The 20,160-nt window shown below is 39.9% G+C and overlaps 1 protein-coding gene across 2 annotated transcripts; it reads left to right on the plus strand.

The window, feature by feature from the left end:
• The first annotated feature begins 89 nt into the window (after positions 1-89).
• Positions 90-19,927, plus strand: DHRS7 (dehydrogenase/reductase 7). 2 transcript variants are annotated; one of them, XM_049611531.1, is made up of 7 exons: positions 90-349; positions 7,271-7,444; positions 10,499-10,605; positions 11,044-11,283; positions 13,800-13,922; positions 15,130-15,345; positions 18,342-19,927. In XM_049611531.1, the coding sequence occupies exons 1-7, from the start codon at positions 217-219 to the stop codon at positions 18,387-18,389; spliced, it is 1,041 nt and encodes a 346-aa protein (XP_049467488.1). In that variant the 5' UTR covers positions 90-216; the 3' UTR covers positions 18,390-19,927. The 2 variants fall into 2 exon arrangements, with proteins under 2 accessions (XP_049467488.1, XP_049467489.1); XM_049611532.1 differs by having other exon boundaries at positions 7,292-7,444.
• The last annotated feature ends 233 nt before the right edge of the window (positions 19,928-20,160 follow it).

The following is a 20,160-nucleotide window of genomic DNA, read 5'->3' on the forward strand; positions in this document are numbered from 1 at the left end:
TTTTCCCGCCCCCTCCACGCGGCCCGGGGCGCGGCTCCCAGCCGGGTGGTGCGGCGCGCCCAGACCGCCCCTCCCTCCTGTCCACTCTCTGGGCGGAGCCGGGGCGGTGCGGCTCTCCGGCCCGCTAGGAGGCGGCCGCGCTGATTTCCGTGCACCGCGCCGCGGCTCATACGGGTTCTGTGTTTCCCCAGGCGGGGCCGGGCGTGCGCGGCCGCGATGAGCTGGGAGTTGCTGCTCTGGCTGCTGGCGCTGTGCGCGCTTCTCGCGCTCGTGGTGCAGCTGCTGCGCTTCCTGCGGGCGGATGGCGACCTGACCCTGCTGTGGGCCGAGTGGCAGGGGCGACGCCCAGGTGAGGACCCGCAGCCGCGCCTCCAGAGTGGGAGGTCGGGTTCCGGGCGCCCGTCCCCGCTGTCCCCGCCTCCCTCCGGGTGGCGTGGAGCTTCCGTGCCTTTCCCTGGGGCTGCCGGTGGGGGAGGAAAAAGCCGGGGCCCAGAAGGCGGGTCTGCCCCTTTGTCTTTCGTCCGGGTCAGGGAGGACATGCCTGGTTGCCAAAGTCAGAGGGCGCTGGAATGGGCGGGGCGCCCTGAGTGCTGGAAGTTCTTAATCAGGCTCCCAGGGATTCTGCTGCTGCGTGCGCGGACGACGATACCGAGAAACACTGCCAGTCCCCTGAGTTTGTACGGGAGCCTCCTTTCGAGAACTGGAGCTCGGTTTTTCTACATCCTGAAGTTGTTCCCTCATTCTGAGTTGTGAAATAAAATGAAATAACCCGGAGTTACCTACCTACCTACTTACTTATCCCCCTAGAAAGACCTGGATTGGCATTTTGCCCCGAGATAGATCATTACAGGCACATTGAGGGGCATTCTGCCTATCCCACTTTCATCTGTGCCCTGCTTGAAATTTGGTCGTCGTTTACTACTGCATTCTTTGCGCTAAAAGCAATGGGCACCGCCCTTTACACACGCGACCTCCAGCCTTTACAGAGACTCTTACAAAGCAGGCGTTATTGATCTTATTTTCCAGGTGGGGAAACCAATATTCAGAGACATTAAATGACCCAGCCAGAGCTAGGCTTTGGATCCATAAGGGCTCAGGGAAGTGGACTTTCCCTGGACCTAGTTTCCTGTGTGAAAATACCCAAAAAGCACGTGAGGAAGTTTACTTGGAAGTGATGGCTAGCAGTTCAGAAGATATACATTGCTTTCAAAACGGGTCTGGGAGGGAAGGGGAGCCATATGGCTTTCAAGGATGTCAAAACAGGTTCTTGAGGACCAACAACAAACCAACCAACCAACCAACAAAAACTTAGATGGTACAGTGTTTTGTGTCCCTTCAAAGCTCAGCTGTACCTGACAAAATCTTATTCCTTAGTATTTCATTTCTCTCGTTGCATTTTCTTGGGTATAACATCTGGAGTGCTGACATTATTGAGTTCATGGAAAATACACTACACCTGTGCAAAGTCAACGTGTGGCAGGCAGATAGATGGCTGGGATTGTCAGACCCTCTCTTGATCAGACCTTCTCTTGCCTGATGGCTGCCTGGTGGCTACTTTGTGGATATTTACATTTGATCCTGAGTGCTTTTATGTTAACTTGGACTTTGAGAATTACATACAAATAATTTCTTTTTAAAACTTAATTCTGTAGAAGTTATTTGATCCGTTAGTCATGTCAAGTGCTGAAAAGGGAAAACGTTGAGACAATGTCTGAATGAATATCTAATAGCTAGTTAAATTACAGGTTATCGCATATCAAGCAAAAACTGGAAGTTAAGGTGACCAAAAATAATTTTTAAGAAATTCACTTAATTTTTTCAGTGTTTTACTTTGGCTGGAAAAATAGTTTTGAAGGATTTTAACATGCATTTAATTACATTGCTATTATTATTTACTTGTATAATTGACTAATTTGCATATTAATTGATACATTGTCATTTATCTAAGTAAATAAATCACATTAAAAGTTATTCAGCAAATAAAGTTGTAATGTTAAATGGTGATGGCTTTTAAATTTTAAATTTTAATTTAACTTTTAACTTCATTTTTTTTTAATTTTTTTTTTTAACGTTTATTTATTTTTGAGACAGAGAGAGACAGAGCATGAATGGGGGAGGGTCAGAGAGAGAGGGAGACACAGAATGTGAAACAGGCTCCAGGCTCTGAGTTGTCAGCACAGAGCCCGACGCGGGGCTCGAACTCACGGACTGCAAGATCATGACCTGAGCCGAAGTCGGACACCCAACGGACTGAGCCACCCAGGCGCCCCTTAACTTCATTTTTAAATTTAGTCACTCTTAAACCTGCATTGACTGAAGAGTAAGCTTTCTAGAACTCCTTTTATGTATAAAGCACAGATATATGTGAGGTACACAGTGTATCTGGAGTTACAATTTCATTGGGGGAGTTTTTAAGAAAAAAATGACTAGAAAGACTACTGGAGGTTGGGGGCTGGTGATAATGAAACAAACTTAAAGGAACATGGAGATACACTCAGGTTCCCATCAGGTTCCCAAAACGGTTTAGATTGGAAAGATAGGCAGACTCTATTAAGGTAAAAAAAAAAAAAAATTTTTTTTTTTAATAAATCCTCCTTGTCTTCTCCATAGGTTTATTATTTTTGTCACTTTAAAAAATAGACAATATTCTTATATACTACAGAATTTAAAGATACAAAAGGAGGGGCACCTGGGTAGCTCAGTTGGTTAAGCATCCAACTCTTGGTTTCTGCTTGGGTCGCGATCTCACGGTGTGTGAGTTCAAGCCCCACATTGGGCTCCTGACTGACAGTGTGGAGCCTGCTTGGGATTCTCTCTCTCCCTCTCTCTCTCTGCCCTGCCCCCACTTGCACTCTCTGTCTTTCAAAAATAAATAAATAAACTTAAAATAAAGATACAAAAGGACTTATGGTGAAAAGTTGCCCCCAGCCACCAAGTATGCCTCTCTGGAGGCAACCAACATTTCTGCTTTCACATATCCTTCTAAAGAAACTCTCCATGTTCCCAAGCGTATATCTTACATGGTGAAATCTAAGGGTGACTAATCATAGATACTGACACAGATCCAGAAAAATCCATGGCACAAGTCCAGAGCAGGAAAAGTTTCCAGCAGCAGCACATCTGGGGAAAACTCGGGTTTTTGTTGGCAGTAACCTCAATAGGAGTGAACTGTGAAATGACTGCCAGAAAAGATTAGGCAAGCCTGGGAGGCGTGTAGTCGCTGAAGCAACGAATAACAGTCCACAACAGATGTCTTCTGAATAAAGGCTTGTCTGTGCTGGCCTCTGTGCTGCACACTGGGGACACCGCAGTGGCTCAACCAGCCATTGTCCAGACCCCACGGGAATCCTGGATCCTTCTGCGGCTAGTTCTCTTCAATAGGAACATTGACCAGCTAGAGTTTGTGCAGTGGGGTGTGAGCCAAAGAGTGAGGAAACCTGAGGCCATGTCATCTGAGGGAAGGTCATAGACACTGGAGGTGTTTATTTAGCCTTAGAGAAGCAAGAGATGATGAGAGGATTTAGGGAAGACACGTCAGCTCTCTTCAAATATACAAGGGATTGTCATGTGCGAGGCATGCCTGATTTTATTCTTTCTGTTACCACAAGGCAGAACTGCTGCTGACTGCTGCTGGGTAGCAGAAATTGAAGGTATATCACAGTAGAAGAAAGAATCCTTGGGATGCTTGGGTGGCTCAGTCAGTTGAGCATCCAACTCTTGATTTCAGCTCAGTCATGATCCAAGGGTCATGGGAACGAGCCCTGTGTGGGGCTCTGTGCTGAGCGTGGAGCCTGTTTAAGATTCTCTCTATCTCCCTGTGCCCCTCTTCCTTTCTCATGCTCTCTCTTTTCTTTCTCTCTCTCTCTCTCTCAAAAAAAAAATCCTTGCCCCCCTTGAATGATTAGTCTAAAAAGGAGGGGGTGCTTTGGAGATAACTAGCTTCCTCATTCTGTGAGGGAATTAAGTAGACATTAGTCCGTGCCTTGAGAGAATTCTCAAACTGGGTTGGGGGTTGAACTGCTAAGTTTCCTTCCAGCTCTGAGGATCTGCTTTCAGAGACTCTGTAGGGGAGACCATGATTTCTGCTATCTTCTGTGGAATTGGTAAACAAGAGTTGGTGCTAAATACAAAAGCTTTCCTCTCCATGGTGGGAAGAAAGGGGCCAGAAGTGCAGGTATACTAAGGTACACATGAGCTAAGGGGTTTTCATTGTTGGTTTTAAGTAATATTTGCTTATTGGTGTAAAAATGGAGAAATTTTTATTCTATGCTAGTTAGTAAATAGTTACAAACAACTAGAGTCACCCTGTAGACTGAGTATTGCAGAACTTTGGAACAGTGAGTAGTCAGTGAGTGAGTAAATGATTATTATCTGAATATACACTCTACCATTCCTGATGAAGTTCTCGCTTGTGCATTTCCGTAAAAGTACATCATGTGATGGGAAAGAATTACAGCCTAGACATAGTATTCAGGATGGTTGCAACTTTAGTTCAGATATTTACATGAAACCTTTTAACTGAAGACAAGCTATAGTTTCTTGAATGGCTAAGAAACAGTTGGGTTTTAAAATATTGATCATATTCTCACAGTTTGTAAAATCGAGCCCCATGTCCGGCTCTGTGCTGACGGCACAGAGCCTGCTTGGCATTCTCTCTCCCTCTCTCTCAAAATAAATAAATAAACTAAAAAAAAAAATGAAATAAAATATTGATCATTTTAAAATGTGAGCACCATAGGCTAGTGGTCAGGGTGTGGACTTTGGAGCTAAATGTACCTGGGATTTTTTTTTAAGCTTATTTATTTATCTTGAGAGAGACAGTGCGCATGCAAGAGAGACCACCACTGAGGGAGGGAGAGAGGGAGATAGAGAATGCCATGCAGGTTCCGCTCTGTCAGCAGAGAGCCTGATGAGGTGCTTGAACTCATGAACAGTGAGATAATGACCTGAGCTGGTATCAAGAGTTGGATGCTTAACTGACTGAACCACCCTGGTGGCCCTGTACCTGGGCTTATATCCCAGCTCTCCTAGGGTTGTTGGGTGTTTACTGAATAGTTATTGATGGAGTTCTTTCTATATTCCAGTCTCTGTGCTAGGCACTGAATAGTGAACAAGGCAGATAGGGTCCCAGTTTTAAGGGAATTTACAGTCTAGTGAGGTAAATTAATGTCTGTAATCCTCAGCTTCCTTTTTTATAAAATTGAGATAATTCTTATTTCATGAATTTCTTGTAAGGGTTTTAATAAGGTACTGTGTTTAAGCACATAGGAAATAATAAAAACATATAAAGCCTTTATAGTTAGTAACCCCATTGCCCCTTGCTAGAGAAATTAGAACATACATTATTGGGTGAATATTCTATGTTTTGCTGCTGAAAAGTCTATTTGTTAAACACTTTTAGCAATAGTGAGTTGACATTTTATTAAGCACTGAGTATATGTCAGATACTGCTCGGGGTACTTTACTTACTAACTTACTTTTCTCAACAATGCTTTGAGGGAGGTTTTGTTATTAATCCAGTTTTCCAGTTGTGAACATTAAGGCACCAAGTTCTCACATGGGGGCATTTCACTGCTGTGTGTGATGGAGCCGGGATTTGAACCCTGGCAGTCCAGAGCTCGTACTGTTAACCCGACAATTAGGTTTTAGACTTGTTTGACTAAAACAGTAAACTGATTACCTGATTTTAATGTTTATGATCTAAAATCAGAGCTCGTACTGTTAACCCGACAGTTAGGTTTTAGACTTGTTTGACTAAAACAGTAAACTGATTTCCTGATTTTAATGTTTATGATCTAAAATCAGAGGTGTGTGGGGCACCTGGGTGACTCAGTCGTTGAGCATCAGGCTCTTGACTTCAGCTCAGGTCATGATCTCACAGCTCGTGGGTTGGTGCCCCAGTTTGGGCTCTGCGCTGACAGCGCTGAGCCTGCTTGGGATTCTGTCTCTCTCCCTCTCTCTTTTCCCCTCCCCTGCTGGTGTGCGCGTGCATGCGCGTGCTCTCTCTCTCTCTCTCTCTGTCTCCCTCAAAATAAATAAATAAACTTAAAAAAAAAAAAAAAAAAGCCCAGGTACATCTAGCTCCTCCCCTGCAATTCAGATAGACAGTGGCTCTCATGTCCTGCAGTGCAAATAAGCTTTTCATTGGAGGAAAGGAGAATAAACCACTCTTTGGTTTAGAGCTGTAACATTTTTATAGTTTTTCACAAGAACATGATTGGGCAAGCAGAGTACAGCATTTTATTTCTCTATCGTGTGCATTTAATCTTGGGTGAACTGTTATTCTCCAAGAAGAAAGCTCAGGCATTTGAGGAGCAAGCACTTTTATAAAGTGACTTTTAATTGATAGGCATCAGATATGATTGACAAATGAGGAAAACAAAAATCCAGAATGATACCACCATACCTTAGAGTAGAGCTTGGTATATTCAGATTCATCATCAATACCTCCATTGCAAGAAATTAGAATAATAGAATTCAGAACTGGATGGGACCTTTAGTGATCATCTTATCTGAATCCCTCATTTCATGGATAAGGAAGTGAGAAAGCAATTCAGATAGACTTTTTATTCACTTAGACTAATTTTTCTCAATTGAATACATAAATAAATAGAGCCTGGGAGTCAGATCATCAAGTTATAAGGCTTGTCCTAGAGTAAAGTCAGGAAAACTCACCCAAGAGTCGGGAATATATAATACAGTGTGTTGATAACTGTTACTAATATATTTGTATTCATGCTTTTTAAAAAAAAATTAGGTAGGAGGTGCTTTCTGAGGATATTTAATTAAAAAAATTTATATCACTTTATTGAGGTATGAGTAGCATAAAAACTACATATTTAAAATATGCAACTCAGTGAATTTGAGGTAGGTATATTACCTGTGAGAACATCACCAGAATCAAGCCCATAAATATAGGATAGTGAAAAAAAAGTTTTTTTATTTTAGAGAGAGTGTACAAGCAGGGGAGAGGGGCAGATGGTGGGGGAAAGAGAGGGAGAGAGTGAGAGAGAGAGAGAGAAGATCCCAAGCAGGCTCTATGCTGAGTGTGGAGCCCTATGTGGGGCTGGATCCACAACCCTGGGATCATGACATGAGTCAAAATCAAGAGTCAGATACTCAACTGACTGAGCCACCCAGGCACCCCTAGGCTATTAGAATTTTTAAACTCCGCACATTATGCCTTCATATTTTGTGGTATTGTTTAAGACTGTCTTTTTGGTAATCTTTGATTTATGGGTGTAATCCAGAGCTTAGTTTCTGCCCTCAGTCTGCACTTATTTCTCACTAGAATGGGAGCTGACCGATATGGTGGTATGGGTGACTGGAGCATCGAGCGGGATCGGTGAAGAGCTGGTTTACCAGCTGTCTAAACTAGGAGTCTCCCTTGTGCTGTCAGCCAGAAGAGTGCAGGAGCTGGAGAGGGTGAAGAGAAGGTGCCTTGGTGAGTAAATCTAAAACCACAGCAGCTTCCTGGAAATCAACCAGAATTCACATTCAAATACAATTTTGAGATTTTTAGAAGTTAAGAGTGGGATTTTCCTGGGCATATTATCTGCTCTGGTTCCAGATACTCCAAATGCTTAGATCCAAATTCTCTTTCTTTGGGCATCTCTTCAGTAGCTGCTCTTGCCCCTTCCTTTTCTTTTCTGATGCCTTTCTACTTTTCTTCTTCTTTTTTTTTTTTAAGTTTTTATTTTACTTCTAGTTAGTTAACATACAGTGTTATAGTAGTTTCAGGTGTACAATATGGTGATTAACACATACATCATCTGGTGCTCATCACAAGTGCACTTCTTAATCCCCATCCCCTATTCAACCCATCCCTCCACTCCCTCCCCTCTGGTAACCATCAATTTATTCTCTATAAAAGAGTCTATTTCTTTGTTTGCCTCTCTCTCTCTTTTTGCCCTATACTTGTTTGTTTTGTTTCTTAAATTTCACATATGATTGAAATCATGTGGTATTTGTCTTTCTCTAACTGATGTATTTTCCTTAGCATAATACTCTGTAGCTCTACCCACATCATTGCAAATTCTGCCCCTTGTTTAATTGATTTATTTGTTTTGTGGGGGTTGAGTTTTTGTAAGTTCTTTATATATTTTGGATACTAGCCCTTTACTGGGTATGTCATTTGCAAATATCTTCTCTCATTCTTTTAGTTGCCTTTTAGTTTTGTTGATTATTTCTTTGGCTGTATGGAAGCTTTTTATTTTGATGTAGTTCCAATAGTTTATTTTTGCCGTTGTTTCCTTTCCCTTGCCTCAGGGGACCTATCTAGAAAACAGTTGCTGCAGCTGATGTCAGAGAAGTTACTGCCTGTATCCCCTTCTAGGATTTTGATTGTTTCATGTCTCCCATTTGGGTCTTTAATCCATTTTGAATTTATTTTTGTGTATGGTGTAAGAAAGTGGTCCAGTTTCATTCTTTTGCATGTTGCTGTCCAGTTTTCCCAACACCATTTGTTGGAGAAACTGTTTTTTTCCCATTGGATATTCTTTCTTGTTTTGTCAAAGATTGACCATGTAATTGTGGATTTACTTCTGAATTTTCTATTTTGTTCCATTGATCTGTGTGTGCCTTCTATTTTTATTTTGTGCTGACTCTTGATATTAGAGACTGATCACGAATTCTTTTAAATGCTAGTGGATTTTCTTTTTTTTTTTTAATGTTTATTTATTTTTGAGAGAGAGAGAGAGAGAGAGAGCGAGCAGGGGAGAAGCAGAGAGAGAGGGAGACACAGAATCCGAAACAGGCTCCAGGCTCTGAGCTGTCAGCACAAGGCCCAATGTGGCGCTCAAACTCACGGAACTGTGAGATCATGACCTGAGCTGAAGTTGGGCGCTTAACCAACTAAGCCACCCAGGCACCCCGAATGCTGGCGGATTTTCAGTGACCACGTACTTTATACTTTTGTCTTAGAGAAAGAACAGTTTGGTTCTTATATATGGCATTCATGTGTGTAACCATAGAAATTTAACTAGAAAGGATCCTTCTTCATTTTGCTGAAATAGCAGATATTAAAGTCATATGGGACACTATAAGATTTTTGTTATAAAAATGAAAGAACAAAAAAAATGAAAGAACAGGAATTGAATTAGGTTTTAAAATGCAGCTTGAGGTAATATTCATATAGGGAGCAACAATGTTAATTTTTTTTTAATTTTTATTTATTTTTAATTTTTTTTGGTTTAGGTTTTGGTATAGATGTGTTCACTTGAAAACAAGTTATCAGGGGCGCCTGGGTGGCTCGGTCGGTTAAGCGTCCGACTTCGGCTCAGGTCACGATCTCGCGGTCCGTGAGTTTGAGCCCCGCATCGGGCTCTGTGCTGACAGCTCAGAGCCTGGAGCCTGTTTCAGATTCTGTGTCTCCCTCTCTCTCTGCCTCTCCCCTGCTCATGCTCTGTCTCTCTCTGTCTCAAAAATAAATAAACGTTAAAAAAAAAAAAAAAAAAGAAAACAAGTTATCATTTGTCATGAAACAGTACCTAAAATGAGATAATTTTGAATTTTCAAGCAGACCATTCTTTGGGTCATTTCTCTACCTGTCATTCTTGAAACAATTTTCTTTCAGTTTGCTGATGGAGTTAACCATGCAGAAAAGAGAGTCAGTAGCAAGGCCACAAGGCCTCTTTCACAATATTGCCTTCAGAGGCCTCTTATGCTTTGCACTGGGACACTTCCTCTGGCTGTTGAGACTTGCAAGTTCTGTACTGGCAGAAATGAACCATGTCAGCATGTGTCTGCTAGACTAAGGCTGACTTTTCCTTTTATCTGTCAGATCACTGGTGCAAGCATTTCCATTTCTTTTTTTAAAACAGTTGATGTTTCACAGATTAACAGTTTGTCCATAAAACCTTTGTACCTTGTTTATTTTCTCTACCTGCCTTTCTTATTGGCTTTACTGGTTGTATTTCAAAACGTACTCTTTTGATGAGTAGTGACAGAAAGGGCCAACATGTTTCTCGATTGGCAATTTGAGGGTGTCCTGTTCCATGTTTGCATCCCTGAATCCTTGTCTGGAAGGAAGCTTCTGTGTGTCATGTGACTGGGTTAACTCTGAATGTCTTACTAATGTGAAGCATAAATTGTTTTTATGTTTTAATGTGTGTAAAAGAGCAACTATACTTTCTGAGCCTATAATGAAACAAATATATCTCTGTACTTCTAAAGAAAAAGCTCTAATTTTTTTTTTTTTAGCTTGTAGTATAATCATGGTTTCTTGTAGAGTCTGTTCCAATGTTAGACTGTCCGTATTCAAGTTGAAGAGAGCCATACTACTTCCTGTGTACCCAGCCAGCTTTTTGTCTGATTAGATATTGCCTTATTACTGCCAGTCCTCTTGGTCACTGAGAGAAATTCTTCCACAAGGCCACTCAGAAATGAGTTTTTGCCAAGTCCAGTTATAGGGTGGGTATTAAACTTAACACCAAGTAGCCAGAAGCTTGATTGGACTATCTTACAACTTCTGCACTAATTTTTAAATGTCTTTATTTAGAGAATGGTAATTTAAAAGACAAAGATATACTCGTTTTGCCACTTGACCTGACTGACAGAAGTTCCCATGAGGCGGCTACCAAAATGGTCCTCCAGGAGTTTGGTAAAGTAAGTAGCCATTTTGAATTGGTAAGTCTTGCTTTGAAATAGGAAGCTACAAAAGAGATTCCTTTCTTTGTGTGCTGTCATTTAAAGGATTTTAGGCAAATGGGTCCATGCAGTGAGATCAATGCCCATGAGTCTTTTATACTTTAAGTCTTTGGATTTATGTAATTAGTACTTTCCATACCTTACTAAGTACTAATTCCTTCATGTAGAACAAAAGAAGGTAAAAATTCACTGTGCCTTTTATTTTTATGATGGGAAATTAATTCCGTAGGTGAATTGTGGTTTTTATTTTATCTCTTTATTGCTGACTGCTAGAAATTCACCATTCCATTCCAATGATTCTTCAAGTTAACAATATAACCAGCCATCCCTAAGAATTGTATCAGTCCATTTACAGGTCATCCCCAAAGTGCCCCTTTTCTGATTTTATTTAACTAGATCGACATTCTGGTCAACAATGCTGGAAGATCTCAGCGTTCTTTGTTTGTGGAGACCAGCCTGGACGTCTACAAGGAGCTAATAGAGCTTAACTACTTAGGGACACTGTCCTTGACAATGTGTGTTCTGCCTCACATGATCGAGAGGAAACAAGGAAAGATTGTTACTGTGAATAGCCTCCTGGGTATCATATCTGCGCCCCTTTCTAGTGGATATTGTGCCAGCAAACATGCTCTCCGGGTAAGACTGCTCAAACTCAGCTCTGATCTAAATATGTATATTGGAGATACGGCCATCACTGCAAGAGGTCATTGGAATGGGTCAGTGATGTAGGGGAACAGCAGGAGAGACCCAAGGAGACCTTGGGTAGAGGACATCCCCAGAAGATGCTAAAAAATACTTGAATCTCACTCGCCTCTTCCTAATTCAGCAAACATGTACTGAGTACCGACACTGTGCCATGCTGTGCATAGCAGTGGATCCTGGGGATATAAAGATAAGAAATGGTCCCCACCCTAAAGAAGTGTATAGTCTGCTCAACATGTCACCCTCATCCTCATTTCTATCACATCTTCATGGAAACTCTACCCCCCATTTCTTCCGCACACACTTGATGTACTTACCCTTCCCATTTCTCTGACTTCTTTCTCCTTCCCCGTTGTAGTTGGCATTTATTTTATCTAGTCTAAGTATATTTGCATGTCGGAAGTAGGAGCTCCCCGCTGCATGATTAGACCTGGGCTTCGTATCCCTACTGGGACTAGTCTTGACCCTATTTACTGTGGCTTCACTGAAAGAAGAAAATCCAGTCAAGGCAGAGGCTGGGAGAAAGCTTGACTTGGGCTACAATAACTTACTAGCTGTGACTATAGAAACAAATGACTTTTTAATATTGGCTTAAGAATGGATGTGAAGAAATATTATTAAACTGTAACATAGAACAAATTAGATCCTAAGGCCAGTAGGAGACACATAATTTATAATTAATGCTGTTGAAAGTCAGCATAAGTGGAATGTTTCGCTGTTGGAATAATGAGATGCAACAGCTGAATGGCCTTCACAGAGTCATGAGGATCTGAAGCTTTGGTTCTTTAGGGTATCCTCTTTCTGCTGTGGAGAGAGACGGTTGCAGAGAGTGATGAAACAGATTGCTACACTGATGATTTCCCCATATTTGGTAATGGGGTAGTAGTCACTTCCTGCAGAGCAGATGGGCAAGTCTCAGGCAGGTGGATGAGGGAAGGCAGCCCAGTATCTTCCTGACATGCAGAGTGCTTTCACTAAAATGCAACCTGAGCTATCTGGCCTGCCTTCCAGGACTCACTGTTTTATTACTGGATTTGATCCTGTTATACAGTGTGGCAGGTTGAGACTCCAGTTAGTTAAACCAGTAGCTGAACACTAGGACTAGGAAGTACTTTTGGAAGAACACATTTCCTTCCCTGATTCCCAACAAGCTATAGAGTGAATTTATTTATCACCGAAAAGTTCACACACTATACTAGATGTGACTTCAGACAAGGAGAGGTTTAACATGATGTATTGGCTTTCATGGTGTCCTCTCTCCTCTTTTGCTGTAGAGAGGTTAAGGATACGAGAGTTCATTGATTTACAAAGACTTTTTTCATGTCCATCTGAGGCAGGCACTTTGTTGGTCCCTGGCAGCGTGAACCCTTATAGCTGCTATTTGTTAGTGGTTGGCATTAAGAGCTGGTAACTGTTTTAATGTTGGATCACACTCCAGATTAGCTGTTTAGGCGTTTCAATACTTATCTCAGCTGATACCAATGTAATCTTGGAACATTTCCTAATTTAGGAAAAGAGAGGAGGGGAAGTAGATGTTTACTCCCTATTTGTTCAGAAGTAGCCAGTATCTTCAAGTCTAGAGGGTCTAGCTTGTTTTTATGAAAGTCATTGAGGAAGCAATCCTATTACATTTTTAACCAGCCACGGACTCGCTTGCTAACCCTAAAAATAAATGCTGAAACAAATTGTATGTTAAAATAGTCATATAAATAGAAAAAGTTGACTTCTTCCTCTATGATAATTTCTGTCAAGTATTTAATCCCTCTTGCTCCCTCTTGCGCCAGCAGTGGCACTTGAGACTGCTTTGAGGGACAAAAGAAGCAGGGAGATGGGGACTGGTGTGGGGAGGGTGTGTCAGAGTCTCCGGGGATAGTTTTTCCCCTGTCCTGCGCCTACCGTGAGACATAACTCGTGGTGTCAGCCACCACTGCCAGAAGGTGTCAATTATTCCTACCAGAAGATGGTGATGCCTGAGGATGCCTGTTCTAAATTGCCCCCAGTCTTTTTTCTAGTGCTTAGTTATTTTTGAGAGGGAAAGAGAGAGAGGGAGGGAGAGGAGAATGTGAGCAGCGGAGGGGCAGAAAGAGAGGGAGAAAGAGAATCCTAAGCAGGCTCTGCCCTGTTAGCACTGAGCACGACATGGGGCTCGATCCCACGAACCGTGAGATCATGACCTGCACTGAAATCAGGAGTCAGACCCTTAACCGACGGAGCCACCCAGGCGTCCTAGATTGCCCTTAGAGTTAAAAATGTTTAATAAACTTGCCCAATGAGATTTCCTGTCCTTTACTTGGCATTTAAAAACATATTTTGATAATGTGCTAGTGTCCCATATAAAAAGTTGAAGAAAAGTAATGTCGTGCTAATAGCAAACATGAGATACATGTATTTAATTTTATTTGTTGCCCTCTTTCTTTGTTTTTGTTTTTTTTTTGTTTTTGGCCTATTAGGGTTTTTTTAATTGCCTCCGTACTGAACTTGCTACATACCCAGGTATAGTAGTTTCTAACATTTGTCCAGGACCTGTGCAGTCAAATATTGTGAAGAATGCCCTGTCTGAAGAAGTCACAAAGGTAAAAAACTTCTAGTTGGAGAATAATTTGAACGCTTTAGTAGTTATGTATTGGTATTGCATCACTGTGCTTAGAATTTTTTCTAACATATTACACTAACATGTTACTGTGTTATGAATTATTTGCAAAACTTAACTCATGGCAGTAGGACCGCTGTTAAGTTTAGCCGCTAGTGCTTTAGCATTCAGTTTTAATAAAGGCTAAAGAAGTTGATAAGATACTGCTTATAAGTAATCCACTATGATGTGGGCTATCAACATTTTAAAAACTCAGTTTCTATCACTTCACAAATTATAGCAACATTGAAAGGATTTGTGTGGCTGAATTTTAGCACATTAAATCTTACTGGGATTTTAAAGAAGAGCTATGGTGAAGGAGCTTAGAAAAAGCCTGGCTGGATTGCAATAATTTTAGGTTAGCTTCACCTGTGCCTGACCACACGCCTGTGCTTCCCTCAGCTCTTGGACTGCACATGGTGAGTTGGCAAGTGGATGACAAATTTCTTGCGATGAGTCCAGTATCACCCAGTGATACAAAATCCCACTAAAGACCGTGAAATTTTCCTCCTTCTCCACGAAGATCAATTTCTGCTGAGACATAAATCTGTTTATGCTTCTGTGTAAATGTTTACAGATATGATTTATATTTTCACATTTTCTGTGGAGACTGTAAGGTAGACTAGAAGCAACACACTGTTTTGGGAATCAGGTGACTTGGAAGATCTGGTTACTGCTAATGATGTGTGTGAACACAGATGAGTTACTACCTTTATGGGCTTCAGTTTATTTATTTGTAGAATGGTAGTGTGTTAACTGGATTAGCAGCACCAGATTTGTTCACTATGGACTCCATGGTTTATAGAATTTCATTTGCTAAATATATGTATTAGTAATTTATTTAAAAATCTTTATTGCTAAATTGATATATAATTTTCATTAAATTAAAGGGGATGTAAATAAAAGCAAAGAACCTTCATCTTTTATTTAGCCTGCATGATCTTATCTGGTCATATATGATTTGTCTAAGGCTTTTTGAAACATTACAGTTTATAGACACCCATCAGTACCAATGACGTCTTCTAAGGGGCATGAGGTCCCAGTAAAAGCGTCAACTACATGACCTCTGAGTCCTTTATAGCTAAAAAGTTTTGTGAAATATCTTGGATAAATACTCAGCATTCACTTACTTTTTTTTAACATTTTCTTAGTCTGTAGACATTGATGTAGCCCAGTCCCACAAGATGGCGACCAGTCGTTGTGTGCGGCTGATGTTAATCAGCATGGCCAATGATTTGAAAGAAGTTTGGATTGCGGATCACCCTTTTTTATTAATAGCATATTTGTGGCAATATATGCCAACCTGGGCCTGGTGGCTGACCAACATATTAGGGAAGAAACGAATTGAGAACTTTAAGAAGGGTTTGGTAAGACAAATTTATACAATTCTTAATACATATCAGTCTTGTAGAAAGTATGAAATTTTTGAGCACTTGAAAACTTTTCTTACTCCCCATCAACTTTATGACATAAATATGAAAGATATAACAAGTATTGTATTCCCCAGGCATATCTGTTGGTTTACTATAAATTACTATTGGTCTTAGAAATTTCTACAAGGTAAACTCAAATCAGAGATTGTCATTTTATCTTCTAAAAACTTACTGATTGACCAATGTATGTCTTCTTTCTCCACTGTTTTTCATCACAAATTCCTACCTGGTACCATCTCCTTGGAATGATAATGGTCTCCCCTCCAATTTCTCTCCAGGATGAGGCCTCAGCCCATGCTTTACTCTGTCAAAGCACTTACCATGCAGTGAAAAATCATACACTCTCTCTGTGTAGTGCTGGTTCCTTTGGCCTCATTCTGGAAGCACTGTGCACATGAGATGTACCAAAATGTCCATGTCTGAAAAAATATGGTGATTGTTCATTCTTTTGGCACTCATTCCTACAGCTAAGTGAGGAATATTATGAGCTATTTCTGAGAAAATTGTGACCATCACAAGAATTTAATGTTTGAAGAGCAAGAAAATGTAATGAGTTAAGCCAAAAATTATGGATAGGATTATGCAAAGAAAGGCTATTTCTGTGGATGTTTTTTATTGTGAAATTATTTTCAATGACTACTACGTTCTTTTAGAAATGTTAGCAGGGATTGATATATAAAGAGCATTATTCAGTGGGAGCATACCATATGTATCATTATATAACCTTCCACTATTTAAGCAGTCCACAAATTGTTAGGCACTTAATTTGTTCCCAGTTTTTGAAGGATCCTGAAAATAATTAGTGAAAAAAATAAAACAAAATGCTTAAAGAGACTTAAAGGTTATAAAACTTCCATGATGCACCAAGTCCAGAGCTTGAAAAATGAAGGGGCTACTTATTTTCTACTAAGTTGTAATATGGACGAGTTTGCTTGGTACCAGGCCATTTATAAGTGTTTTGGTAATGTTGGGATGTGGTAGTGTGGGTTGGTTCTAAAGGTGGGGCTTCTGGGGCACCTGGCTAGCTCAGTATGAAGAACATGTGACTCTTGATCTTGGAGTTGTGAGTTTGAAACCCATGTGGGGGTGCAGAGATTCCTTAAATAAAACTTTTTAAAAAAAGGTAGAGCTTCATCAAAGATTTACATCTGAATTTCGAATTTTGGAGGGCAGCTGGTATAGTGGTATTGTGCCCAGTGATGGATAAGAGTTGGGAAAGAAAGTCCTCAGTATTAGGGAGGTGATAGCTCTCTGATTAAGATCATGGAGCCTCTTACCAGGCTACCTGGGTTGAAATCCCAGCTCTGTCCCATGACCTCATCCCTCAGTCTCAGACTTCTTTTCTATGTCAATCTCCCCAGCTACAAAATGGAGACTAATGATGCACTTAGTCCTAGGATTGTCACAGAGATTAAGTGAGTACATGGAAAGCCCTTAAAACATATCTTGGAATGTCCTGCTTGTTAAGTACTAGCTGTTAATGTTTCTGTTTTGATGGTAGCAGGATATTTAACTAATAGATAAAGATCAAAGAGTCAAGCAATAGGGTGGAGAAAGAATACATTATAGAAATTACTTTTTTGAGGGATGCGGGAGTTGGGGGGACCGGGGCTAGACTTTTGGTGCTATTATAATAGTTGTACTCTTTGGGACATCCACAAGAATGTGAATTTGTTTTCTTTATAGATTATATAACTGTAAAATATAGACATTACTCAGTAAGTCAAGCATTCGATTACATCTAGACTTTGCTAAAATGATGGCCTTTCTCTTCTTACCACCATCTTTAACATATTGCTCATTAGATGGGTCTTGTTGCTAATCACTTTTTTTTTAATGAGAAACTGGGCATCCTTTCATTTCTGAAGACCATTTCTGAGATCAAATTCCTCATTCTTTATGTAAAACCATATAAACTTTAAAAAATTGTTCACTTTTTTTTTTTTATGGTTTTCTCCTCCTGCTTCTTTTCTATTATTTTCTATTTGCTTATAAGGCATCTGTGTTAAGATAATGCCAGTATAGCTTATCCCAAACTGAATGTACTTGTTGATAATACTTGAGTTTGTTTCTATTGTTTAGGGTGGGAACATTATGTCTGGAACTTTGTTTTTATGAATATATATTATTTTCCAGGATCAAGAACAATAGCTGCACTGAATTGTTACATATTTTTTTGTCTTAGTGCAAATTCTTGGAAGTAGTAAATGCATATCTTCCCAAATGAAATATCACATCTCAAGGATTATTGGGTTGCCTCGTTTTACTCTTTAAGCAATGTACTAGAAATAACCAGAAATAATTTTAGAGTTATCTGTCAGATACTTCAATCCTAAATACCCTGACCTATTCTTTGTATTTATTAAGGCAAGTTAGTGTAGGTATGATATGCTGGTCTAGAAGAGTAATAATAAAGATTTCAGCATTTAAGAAATGGCATGAGCAGATGCTAATCAATGATGTTTATACCTGATAGAGGAGATAATGATACTAAGATATGGAGATATGATACAGAGATATGTTTGTGTAGATCTAGAATTCTCACTATGATTTCTATTCTAATTTAAGCCTTTGCCCAGGTTTTATAAGGATTCTTTTTTACTTTTTTTAATGCTTATTTATTTTTGAGAGGGGTGGGGAGGGACAGAGAGAGAGAGGGAGACACAGAATCTGAAGCAGGCTTTAGGGTCTGAGCTGTAAGCACAGAGCCTGACGTGGGGCTTGAACTCACCAACCGCAAGATCATGATCTGAGCTGAAGTCACACACTTAACTGACTGAGCTGCCTATGCGCCCCTAAGAATTCTTAACAGTGAAAAATAATGATATAGCTTTTTTTTTTTTTTTGTAAAAACAAACAAAACAAAAAACAAACAAAACTGGGGTAAATATACAGAGAGAGTGATTCATGTTACTGTCCCTCTGTTACAGGATGCAGATGCCTCTTACTTTAAAACCTGGAAGACAAAACATGACTGAAGGAGGAGTACTCGCATTTTTTTTTTTTTTAAGCTACTGGAGGGAGAATGAAATCAGCAATCTTTATATACTGAAGACTAACTTCTGATTTTACTTTTTAATAGGTACAACTTTCAACATGTAATAAATAATAGAAGATTTCCATGAATCTTGCAATAAAGGTATTAACACATACCACATTCTTGGATTAAAAAAAGCATTTTACTGTAGCATATATACTTAAAATCTAAGTTAGCAGAATGCTAACCAAATAATTATAATAACCCATTAAACGTAAACGTATGGAACATTACACGAAACAGTGTAGGGTAATGAGCAGATATAAAGAAGTATCTGAAATAGTCCTGTCTCTAAGATCCTTACACTCTTAGAAGAGCTGATGGGTCCAAATGCCTATAGTTTGAAACAGTTGGTAGGGCTCATAGCAGCCATTATTCAACACCTGTCATACGCCATTTGCTGTTCTAAGTTGCTTTGTATGAGTTAATTCGCTTATTCTTCATAACAGCCCGCTAAGGTATGTGGTTTTATCCACTTTTACAGAAGAAGAAAGAGATGCTCAAAGCAAGTAGGTATATTACTTTCCTAAAGTCACACAGCTAGTAGGGGGTAAAGCCAGGATTAAACTCAGCTCAGGAAGACTCCATTGGCAACTCCTTATTTTAGTTATTATTATTAATTTTACTTTAATCTTCACCACTTTACATTAGAAAACATATATAGGCCACAATAGAAAATTAGCAAATATTCCTTGACAAGAAAAACATGTTCCTTTTTTATGAGCAGTTAATAGTTTAGCTATAGTCCAAATAACATAAATAAAATAACTAGAACATTTGTTGGGTAAGTTGGAGGCCACCCTGGTGGCTATCTTTACAAAAGGGGGAAGGTGACAGAGGTACACCATGGAGTACAGCAGCCATGGAATAAATGAACACATAGCAACACTGATATATCCTAGAAGCATGGTGATGAGTAGAGAAAAGTAAAGAACTACAATAACATAATTCTGTTTACATACACTTAAATTTATGTGCTTAGAAGGTAGTGCTCATTTGGAAGAAAACACAGTGAAAAGATATACATTAGATTACTTGAAATGGTAGCTTAGGATGCGGAGGGCATGGAGGGTGCAGTGTGGGGATAAAATACACGAGAGAACTCTTGCACAACCAGTGATGAAAATGGGAATTATGATTAATTGAATACACTGCACCTGGGGTAAAAACAAAAAGATGAATTGTTGAAACAGTTCTAGAGGACTGCAAAATAACATTGTCATATGGCATGGAATAGATTGTAAGCACAAACAGTTCAGAAAAGGGAGAGAGGTGCATATAGAGTAGTGTGAAATGAATGTGATAACCACTACACCATGGAAACCCCTCCATCACATTTAGAATAGTGTGGAAGTCCTTTGTGGAGAAGGTGGTCTGCACTGAACCTTCAAAGGGTGGGGTTTACATGAAGGTTTCAAGAGATTGGAGTCCAGGTCAGTTTTGTTTTATTTGTCATTGAATCTCCAGACCTTGCCACTGTGCTTGCCAGTGTTTAGGGTTTGCTGAGAGTATGCCAGACCTCCACAATGTCATGGGTGAAAACTCCTAGACTGAAAATAGCATGGTATCGGGATGAAGGAAAAATGAATTCAGTTTGCTCAATTGTTCCAGCCAATGAAGAGGCTTAAATAAATTAAAATTATCTTTAAAAATTCATCTGTTTGGTGTTTTTCTATGACATGTATAAAGACATGCTTTTCTGTGTATAAACC

Source organism: Panthera uncia, assembly GCF_023721935.1.
Source record: "Panthera uncia isolate 11264 chromosome B3 unlocalized genomic scaffold, Puncia_PCG_1.0 HiC_scaffold_1, whole genome shotgun sequence".
Lineage (NCBI taxonomy): Eukaryota > Metazoa > Chordata > Mammalia > Carnivora > Felidae > Panthera > Panthera uncia.

Excerpts from the sequence above, each read along its gene's own strand:
- DHRS7 (XM_049611531.1), top strand. The coding sequence starts at position 217 with ATGAGCTGGGAGTTGCTGCTCTGGCTGCTGGCGCTGTGCGCGCTTCTC. Across the intron at positions 350-7,270 it reads GTGGCAGGGGCGACGCCCAG|TCTGCACTTATTTCTCACTA; the intron begins GTGAGGACCCGC and ends TTCTGCCCTCAG. Across the intron at positions 15,346-18,341 it reads AGAACTTTAAGAAGGGTTTG|GATGCAGATGCCTCTTACTT; the intron begins GTAAGACAAATT and ends CCTCTGTTACAG.